General features: G+C 50.3%; 1 protein-coding gene and 1 long non-coding RNA gene across 2 annotated transcripts; both read right to left on the bottom strand.

The window, feature by feature from the left end:
- Positions 1–4,607: 4,607 nt before the first annotated feature.
- Positions 4,608–6,554, bottom strand: LOC147648156 (uncharacterized). The gene is made up of 3 exons (XR_015280517.1): positions 6,448–6,554; positions 5,984–6,098; positions 4,608–5,614 (listed from the first exon to the last, which is right to left on the bottom strand). It is a non-coding gene; the product is annotated as an uncharacterized LOC147648156 (long non-coding RNA).
- Positions 6,555–7,000: 446 nt separating this feature from the next.
- Positions 7,001–10,342, bottom strand: LOC147648155 (uncharacterized). The gene is made up of 4 exons (XM_086868034.1): positions 9,278–10,342; positions 8,846–9,030; positions 8,171–8,291; positions 7,001–7,093 (listed from the first exon to the last, which is right to left on the bottom strand). The coding sequence occupies exons 1-4, from the start codon at positions 10,233–10,235 to the stop codon at positions 7,083–7,085; spliced, it is 1,275 nt and encodes a 424-aa protein (XP_086724160.1). The 5' UTR covers positions 10,236–10,342; the 3' UTR covers positions 7,001–7,082.
- Between the last annotated feature and the right edge of the window lie 2 nt (positions 10,343–10,344).

Below are 10,344 nucleotides of genomic sequence, written 5' to 3'. Positions count from 1 at the left end.
TATTTGTTCATCTTTTATTTGTTTCCTGCAATCCCTTTTCATGTGTCCTACTTTCTTACAGTAGAAACACTCTGGAGGATCCTTTCGAGGAGGAGTTTCCTCCTTTTGTGATCCTTTTTGTTTTTTAGGTATCTGTTTACCCTGTTTCTGTTCGTGTTTTTGAACTTCTTTTACTGCAGCCACTAATATTTTGGCTTGAAGTTTCTGTTTTTCGTCTTCTCTCCTCATATAAACCTTCTGAGCTTCCCTTAGAAGCTCTTGGAGACTCTTCTCCTGCCATCCATCAATTTTCTCAAGTTTCTTCCTAATGTCCTCCCATGATTTAGCCACAAACTGCGTTTTAAGCAGGACCTCCCCCACCGGGGAACTGGGATCAGTCCCGGAGTAAATCTGCAGACTCCTCCGCAACCTTTCTAACCATTCGGTAGGGGATTCCTCCTTTCCCTGACATTCCCCAAATACTTTGCTAATGTTCTGTCCTCTGGGGACCGCCTCTCTTATTCCTTGCACGATGATATTCCTCAAATCCATCATGCTTCTTCTTCCTTCCTCGGTCTGGGCGCTCCAACTCGGGCTCACACTCGGCCACTTTTGGTCACCGGGTGTTCCCTGCGGGTGCCGCCTTTCCCAATCCCTGATGCCTGCCTGCTTAATCATTTCTCTCTCCTCCTGGCTAAACAGGGATCTCAGGATAGCCATGAGATCTTCGTAGGTGTAAATACTACTCCCTAGAAAATCGTCTAATTTTTCGGCCACTCCAAATGGGTCATCTAGCAGTCGCCCCATTTCTTTTTTGAATGCTCGTACATCCCCTGAGTTAAGGGGCACGTTTACAAATCCAATTACTCCGGGGGCGGTTGGCACTTCCCTGAGAGGGAACATTCGATGCCCATTTTCTGTCTCTCCCCATTCTCCATTCCCTATTTTTGATTTCCACCGAGTCCTGCTTGCAGGAGGGGAACTGGAGTTTGCGGGAGGTTTTCCCCTCATTGCTGGCGGGATGTCTGCCGCAGCTAAGTGACTCAGAGGGTTCCCTTCTGATACTTTCGGTGGTCCCAGCTGTGGTGGCCGGACCGGGATTTGTGGAGGGGGTAAGCCCCGTCCTTGCGCCAACACCGACTCCAAAGAGGGTGCGGTGGCTGGGTTTTCTGCAGGTGGGGGGGTGGTGAGGTTTTCCGGCACTACTCCCGGTGGTTGAGGGGAGCGTGCTTCTGCTAGTTGCCCCATGGAACCCTCGGGTGCTGATAGTACTACTTGGTCCATCACCGGGGGCTCTACTGACCCGCGGTACGGAGGGGGTAAGTGATCCAGGGGTTCCCAGGTCTCTGTCTTATGTTCGTTTTTCTGTTTCACTGGAAACAGCCGTACTTTGGTATTTAACCAGAGTTTGGCATATTCTTTCTCCTCAGCGTCTGACGAGACCTTTTTCTCTATGTGTGCGAGTAATTCTCTGCACGTCCATTTATCAAATGTCCCCAATACTGGCCAAGCGAGACAGTTTCTTAATTCCTGTCCTCCCCAGATCTCGGCACAGTAATAAATCATTTTTGCCTTGGATTTCCCTCGTTTTTCGGGACAATTTTCCCAATTTCTCAACATCCACCCTAAAGGACTCTCCGGTGGGATGTCTAGCATTTGTTTTGATTCCTCTGATGGGCTTTTCTCGTTATCTAGTTTTTGCACTCTACTTTTTCTCTGTCCCATTTTCTTACGATTCTTACCTGCTCTGCGTTGTGTTCGTCTTTCTTTTTCCGCTTCCGAAAGTCCTAGATCGCACCAATACTTACCTCTCGGTTAGCTGTACCGGGGTTTTCTCGGTGTTCCGACTTTCTAAATCTTTTGGCTGAGAGAGTTTACCAGTTCCAGAGCTCGACTGGACGTCCCTTCCTCTCTCAGCCTCCCCTTTGATCGGTCCCCTGAGACTCCCTTTAGCCTCAGGCTTTACGAGTAAGGAAAGAGAGACCCTTTCACACAGAATCGCTTCCTTCGCGGCCGGCCAATTCCCTCGCGGGAGGATGGAAACGCAGCCTTGAAGTCCACACTCGCTTCGTGACCAGGTCATGTCTCTCACAAACTCGCCCGATCACCCGCTCAACCTCACAGTACTTACAGCAATTTCCTGCGAGGGCGTCTTCGTGCACGTATGACTTTTTATGAGCTACCAAGCCGCGGCTTTCCCGAAGGCTCCCGCCTTCCTGAGCTCTCTGGATCCGTTTCCTCTTCATTATGGTTTTTCCTCAGCCTAAATTTGGTTCGGCAATCGGAGCGAACTGCGGAGGGTCTCTGCTCCCCAGGCCGCTGAAATCAGCGGGGGTACCCCCCTGGACAGCGAGATTCTCCCACAGTTTCTTCCGATCCGAGTCACGGCACCAATCTGTTATAAATGCAACGGCAGATTAAAGATTAACAAAGATAAATTTATTATAAATTAATAAAGCAACAAACAGCGAGGAAAAAACCACAATAAATGGACAGCGCAGCGCTGGATGGACAGGGTCTATACGCAAGGTATAGGTGTTCCCAAATCCACGTCTGAGGGTTCTCTGGCCTGGGTTTTTATAGGGATTTTATGTCCCCAGGCTAGAATTCCAACCAGTTTCCATTCACCAAGTGTCCCTGATTGTCGGGTGAATGGATTTCCTGGCCTAGAACATTGAGTCAGTAAGTATCCGGGCAGAGTCTCCTCAAATGCAAAGTGAGTCTGTATGTATTTTAACATATTTCATCACAGCAGAATCGAGGGATCCGGGCTAGCGCCGATGGATATCTCGGAGGAGTAGTCTCTTCTTTGTCTTTCTTGATTGAGTTTCTGTAGTATGGGTTTGGCGGGTGTGGTGTTCGATTCTGGCAACGACCATTTTCCTGGGGCTCGTCCCTTTTGTCTTGCTTGATGGTCTCCGGCCGAAATCGGCCGGGCGTTGCCTTTAGCTGGAGGTAGACTTTCAGGCTGGTTCTTTTGTTTCTATGATGGCCTGTGTCCTGTCCTTTCCTCCGAGTTGATGAGCCTGCTGAAGCTTGTTATCTGGGGGGGTTCTTTTGCAATCCGTGACTTTGGAAAAGGAATTTTACCTCGACCTGGAGGAGAATTCCTTTTCCATATTTTCATTTCGTTATAATTACACATACTTTATTTAAACTTCTTATTCCGAATTTTTATTTACCCAATTCTTTATTACAACCTCAAGGTAAATGATGGATATTGCATTTCAGTGTTTGGGCCAAAAGTTGGTTTAAAAATTAGCAACAGAAAAGGTTGTAATTTTTAGGAAAGAAAAAATCTTGAAACTGTGGTATATGGTTTTAAATCAAGATTTTTTTTTTTCTAAAAAGTACTTCTTCCCCATTTAAAACTAATTTGTAAAGAACATGTGTCAATGTACAGGGCTGATCACTTTAGGCATCATTGTTCCATATCTTTCCTTTTTCCTACAAGGTACTGTAATTTTTGAATCACAATAATTTTTACCACTTTGAAAATGCAACTTGTGTTTATCCTGCTAGTGAATACTTACCTGTTCCATGTTAAAGAACAGACAGTTCTGAAAGTGAAATATGCTTTATGTAAATGTATCTTTTTTCACTAGTCTCCTGGTATTACATGCAGCAGGGCCAACATTAATACAGTCTATACGGACTTATTTTTGAGAAGCTCTTAGAAATTATTATTATTTTCAGTATATCTGCAATAAATTAGTGTGTGTTTCAGCTGAAACTCCTCTGTGTGCTCTAGTACCAGCAAGATCTCCTTGCAGTGTAGAAAGACACAATTTTTGCTTTCTGATTTGCCCCCAGCTATGTCATTGTACTGGAGGGTTAAGTGTCTGGATAGGTATCCTTCCTTTTGTTCCTTCTGACCTATAGCGTTTTCCCCATTAACTAGTTGCAGGGAAACCTGACTGCTTATACTTACTGGGTGTTTGAGAAGACAAAGAGTTTGGCTGGGCGCAGGGGGGAAGGGGCCCAGGTAAAAAGGGAGGTGCAGGGGCAGCTGGGGGCTGGTTGGTTTCTTCAGCTGCACAGCAGGACACACTGGAGGGGCTGTTGTTGCTTGGGGAAAGGAATTTGCCATAACCCAGATGGAGATGCTGCTTCTTCTTCTTTTCCTGTGGGCCTCGCAGCCCCTGTCCTGCCGGGATGTGCAGCAGTGCCAGCCATCGACTCGGAGCTGCTGATACACCTCAGCCACCGGCCTGGCATCTCTGCTCATTCCTGCTCTTGCAGCTGGGTGTTCCCCAGAGCCCTGCTGGGGTACTGGCATCAACTGCCTGCAAGGGCTTTGTGAAGCAAAGTCTCTCTTCCATCCTTCCCCTTCTCAGCTGAGAGGGCTGTCACGAGGTCCCTGGTTCTGTTCGGTTGGTAATGCTGTAGTCAGCGTTGTTTGTTTGCCTTGTTGTACATACCGGTCAAGAGCTGTTCTTCCTATCCCCAGGTCTTTACCTGAGAGCCCCTTAACTTCAAAATTCAGAATTCTAATAATTCGGAGGGAGGGAGGGAGGTCTACATTTTTCATTCCAAGGGAGACTCCAGCCCTCCCTCACAGACATCCGTCTTAAAATTACAAATGGCTACACCTGCGCTGCCAATACATTACACCATAGAAGTCTCAGTTAAGGGTCAAAAAAGGCATTTATTAGATTATTAGAACAATGTTATGTACAAATATACAAATATGTAAGAATTTACAAGTACCAACTTAAATTATGTTAAGAAAACATAATTTATTTCCAACAACAACTCACTATACATAAAAATCAATTAGCTGTTTAACAATTTTTTATGTATTACTATAAACCTACGGCCCATGTAGAAATACAAAAATATACTTTCCCTCTCTAAATGACATTATACAAATAGTGATCATCACAGCTGACAGAACTATACAACTCTACCACTCCATACATGTGTAAATGGAACTAAATACACAGCTATACACAAATTCATATAAACGCGTATAACTGTAACAATATACAGATGTACATATAGATTTAGTATTACATACAATATATATAAACAGATATATAAAACATATCAAGATAACATAACAGATATATAAAAAATATCAAGTTAAATATCCACACAACTGCATCAATAGAAATGTACAGCTATACATCTGAATACATATATAAATAGAATTCCATAGAAATGTTAATATACAAATATAAATGTCAATATACAAATATAAAAATACACATATCTACCTATGCAAATACCAATATACCTTTTTAAAGAGCCAAATAACTATAATTGTATCAATTGAAATATACACAACTGTATCTCCTATGTATAAGGGGATAGAATTTAACACAACTCTAACAACATATGTGTATACTTATATACACATATGAAATTACAAACATGTATGTGTATATATCCATACATATGTACAAAGAATACATCCATAACTAGAGCAACATATATATAAAAATATTCCTATACAAACAGGAATATACATACATACATATATAAATATCCACATAATTATCCCTCTTTATGTATAAGTCCATTCTTCTTTAAACAGAGGGAACTCAGCCTCCCCCCATCTACAAAGCCTCTCCCTCGGTCTCTTCCTCCCGTGCAGACCAGCTCTCCTGGACAGGGACAGCAGATGGGACATCTGGGAGGCAAAGGGAATACTGAGTCAGTATTAAGACCTTTCCCTTGGCAGCACCTGCCCTTCCAGCAGGGAAGGGAAAACCTCAGAGCCTCCCCAGCAGGGCTGAAAGAACAAGCAGGCCGAGCGGGCCAGCGTGTGGCGAGCGCAGTCGCGGCGGGACTGTCCTGCATCCCCCGGCAGGCCGGCACAGCTCCCGGGCCCTGCCGGCACAGCTGCCTTGCCCAAGGACAGCCCCTGTGCCGGCCGGGGCAGCAGCGCTGAGCAGCCCCAGCACGGGCAGGGGCCGCTCCTGCCCAGCCGGGCAGCGCCCACGGCCAAAGCCCACGCCACCCTCAGCCCTGCTCGGCCTCACCGGCCCTGTGGCCTCACCCAGGCTCTCGGGGTGGCAGCAGCAGTTCCCTGTTCACTGCTCTCACTCCTGGCCTTCAGCTTCTCCCTGCTGGCTCCTGGCAGTGTCTGGCTGGCCTCAAGGTCTTCAGGACAGCTGTGGCAAAAGCAGAGGCTCTGGAATTGGTTCCGAGGCCTGGCAGAGCTGCAGTCCCTGACCCCTCCCTGCTCCCTGCTGGCTCCTCCATCCCCTCAGCCCCGCCGTCCTCTCGGCAAACTCCCAGCCCCCCCCCTCAGTTTCTTCAGCCCCTCACAGTTCTCTCACCCCCCTCAGTCCCTTCTGACCTGTTCTGTCCGCTCAGAGTCAGCACCCCCTCAGCCCGTGCCACTTCCTGTCACCTCAGTGCCACCATTGCCCTCTGCTCCCCCACAGCCCTCAGTGCCCCCAGCAGCTCAAGGTCACCGTCCCTTCAGCGTCACCGCCTCCTCAGCCCCCTCAGTCTCACCGTCCCTCAGCAGCTCCTCAGGGGACAGTGCCTGGGGCCACCGGCAGCTCCCACCGCTCCAGGGACAGCCGGGGCTGGAACTGCTGCTCCACCTGGCCCGGCCCCAGCTCGGACCCAGCACAGGAACAGGGGACCGAGGGGGCACAGGGGAAAAATCAAGAGGTGAAAAAGGCAGCCGAGGGGGGAAAGAGGTTAAAATGCAGCCTAAGGCTACACAAACATAAACCTAGCCCTCTGAATATCTATATTTCTCTTCAAATACAGCTATATCCATTTAAAAATAGAACTTTCTGTATATGTATATTAATTTTACTCTAGACATATATAAATTTAAATCAAAAAATCTATAAATGTAATTCCATATAAAAAATATAACTATATATATCTACACTTAACTATACAGACCTCTAAATAGAGATCTTCTATATAGTTATAATCTATATTCTATATAAATATATAAATAATTCAATCTATAGAAATAGAACATTAGAATCTATAAACATAACTATAAGAATTACTTAATAGAACTACAGAAATCTATACATGTAGAACAGAGGGATTCTACCTGCCTGATGGTCACAGGCCCTCCCTCTGTCTCTTCCTGCCGTGCAGGACAGCCCTCCGGGAGACATCCCTCAGATGGCATCTGGGAAGCAAAGGGAACACTGAGTCAATACTGGCTCCTGTGGCTGGGGCCCTGTTTGCCTTGGGCAGCAATTGTCCTGTCAGGGACTGGAGAAGATGGTCTGAAAGGCAGACTCTCCCTTGGGAATTTGAAGCCTGCTCTTTAAAGAACAGGGATCCTTCCAAGTTTCCAAAACTGTGTGAAGCGTTCAAGTATCTCAATAAAGTCTCGGCACCCACAGTGCAAATGGCACCCACGAGAGCCTGAAACAGAAGACGGTCCCCTCTCCCACAAAGAAGCCCTGACTTGTTTTTTTCCTCCGTGCTGACAGAAAGACCTCAGGCCACGCTGCGGTGGCTGAGGCTGAAGGGTGCTGTGAGCTGAATCATGAACCAGCTCCGTGACGTCAGATCTACAAACTGCCCTCTACAGTGAGCAGTACCTGCTCCAACTTGACCATCAGCTCTGACAGGACAAGCTGGTAGGGAAAGAGCTCCCTACAAGGCCTGCAGGCTGCACCGACTTGGCCAAGGATTGGATCCAAAGGGCTTCCTCTCTCCTCTTAGTCTCACTAATCTGGGGTCACTCAGGCTTTTCCTTGTGTTACCAGATTTGTCATTTTTCAATTAATTGGCCTCTGATGTTCTGCTCTCTTTGTTTCTCTTGTGTCTCAGGACAGATTCCAGCAAACTGGTACTACAGTCAGCGATTTCGACTTCTGCCCTCATTTTGCACTCTTTTTTTCCCCCCTGTTCCTTCAAGAAGTGCTCAGCCCAGCTTCCCCTGTCACCCTGCAGAAAATTGATCCATGCTTCAGCACAAAACTGGGACACCCAGCTTGGTGACGCAGCTCCCACAAGGTCAGGTTTATTCTTGGCTCTCTTGTCACAGCACAGGACTCAGTGTCAGAGCCTCTGGAAAAGTGTGGAGGGCAGGGCTCGGGGAACTTGTGCCAGTGCAGGACTTGAACTAAAGGCACCAGGAAGCACGGACCCTGCCGACAAGAACTCAGCTCTTCTGATCTCCCTTCCTGTCAGGGACAGGCTCAAAGCAGCCATGGGCCAATGGGGCTCAAACCAATGTGGGCTCTCTCCTTACCAGGCTCCTCAGGCTCTGGGCAACTGTCATCGCAGTTCTTGGTGCCAGATGAATCTTCCTCTGCTGCAGCCTCGTTCATGGGTTCCCTTCCTGAGGACTCAGAGGCAACATGAATATTCCCCTTGAAAGAAAAGCAGAAAGAAAGAAACCCAAAGATCACTCAATATTTTCTTGGACTCACATCAGGGCTACAATAACCCTTCTCCACTCCCAAAGGACGTGGAGCAGAGGCTGGGGAGGAACACTCAGCACACAGTTCACATGATAAATCTTTTCAGTTCAGGATTTCGTGGCCAAGGCTAAACAGAAGCTTTTACAAAATGACCTCTGAAGCAAATTGTGAACACAGAAAACCAGAAGACACCAAATGAGGGGATGTGCCCTCACATGCTCTGACCCTGGCTTACCCCACGAGCTGTAAGAAATTAGCCAGCAGAAAGCCAGGGGCTCTCCTTGTTGCCAACACACCTGTCAGTAAGGGCAGAGCTCGCTCCCAGCACTGCCCAGGGCTGTGTGCTGCAAAGTCACACACAAAGCACACATTTCTGGCTGGCAGTCTCACCACCCCACCCAAGCGCTCAGACAATCCATCACAAGGTGGTGCTTTTTGGAGCCACTGAACAGCGTTAAAAAGCTCTCGGTCCAGCCCCTTTTATTCCCATCCAGTGGGGTTACCTGAGCAGAGGGAGACTTCTCAGACAGGGATCTCCTGATCTCCCGAATCATTTTCTCCACAGCAAGGCCAAGATCCAGCGGTGGAGATTCCTCTTCCTTAAGTGCGCTCTCTGCTGAGGCCGTTGATGCTGCTGCACAGGCGGCACTGCCAGGTGGAGCACTGGAGGCTGAATTGCCTGGAGTGGCTGCAAGAATCCAAGCACCTTGTGGTCAGGCTCCAGAATGTGGCTTTGGGATGCAGAGCTCTGCTGCTGCCTTGGATGCAACACATTCAAAGGAAAACTAGGCAGAGAATCTTTTCGCCTTCTAGAACCCCCTTGCTAGCAGGCTTAACAATTTCTGTCTCAGAATGACACAGCATTGTGGGAAAATACTTCCAACCGCCAATTTTCAGGACCTTTTGGAAAAGCAAGGCTACAATTCTTTTCCTACCTGGTGGGTTGTAGGCTGGGGGCTGCTGCTCCCTGTGGAGCTGCTGGAAGCTGCAGGGCTGGATCCTGACCACCTCCCGGTCGGCCGGAGGCAGCTGCTCCCCACAGAGCTCCTGGAAGTGGCTGGGGGGCCCCTCCCGGCCGAGAAACAGCGGCCGCTCCCCGTGGAGCCCGAGCAAGTCGCAGGGCGGGATTCGGAGCAGCTCCCGCTCGGCGGACAGCGGCCGCTCCCCGTAGAGCTCCTGGAAACGGCTCGGCCCCTCGCAGCGGGCCGGCCCCGGCCGGTCCCTGTGCAGCAGGTGGAAGCCGCAGGGCGGGCGCCGGGTGAGCAGCGGCCGCTCCTTGGGGGGCTGCTGGAAGCGGCCGGGCCGGGGCCTGCGCAGCTCCCGCCAGTCCGGCAGCGTCCGCTCCCTGTGCAGCAGGAGGAAGCCACTGGGCAGGGGCCTGGGCGGCAGCGGCGGCCGCTCCTTGGGGAGCGCCTTGAAGCGGCTGCGTCTCTCCCGCCCGTCCGGCAGCGGCCGCGCCCTCGGCAGCTGCCGGGAGCACCTGCTCCTGTCCCCGCCCGCCGCCGGCCGCTGCCTGTTGGCCGCGCTCCGGCGCTCGATGCGGAGCAGGAGCTCGGGGCGGTCGCGGCGAAACCAGGGGTTTGTGTAGTGGAGCCACGCCCCGGCATCACCCGGCGCAGCCGCGCCGGCCCGGCCCGGCACCTTGCGGAAGCCGTAGCGGTAGAGCTGGCGCACGAAGCTGAGGAACCGCGTGGCTCTGAAGGTGTGCGGGGCTGGCCCCTGGTCGCCGCCCGGGCTGAGAAGCTCCCGCTCGAAGAGGGAGCGGTCAATGAGCAGCCCCTGGGCCTGGCTGTCCCAGCGCACGGAGAGGACGCGGGGGCTGTTCACCAGGCGCCACAGCTTGGCGGGGAAGGTTCTGGCATTGAGGCCGGCGGGGAGCGGCAGCTCCGCCATGGCGCCGATCGACGACTGTTTGCCACAACGGCCGCGGCGCAACGGCCTCAGCCGCACTGGCAGCGCGCGGCCTGAAGGGGAGCGCTGCGCTCGGCCCCGCGCGCGCCAG

This window comes from Cyanistes caeruleus, chromosome Z (genome assembly GCF_971803275.1).
Source record: "Cyanistes caeruleus chromosome Z, bCyaCae1.hap1.1, whole genome shotgun sequence".
Lineage (NCBI taxonomy): Eukaryota > Metazoa > Chordata > Aves > Passeriformes > Paridae > Cyanistes > Cyanistes caeruleus.
This window is presented reverse-complemented; position numbering and strand designations above follow the sequence as displayed.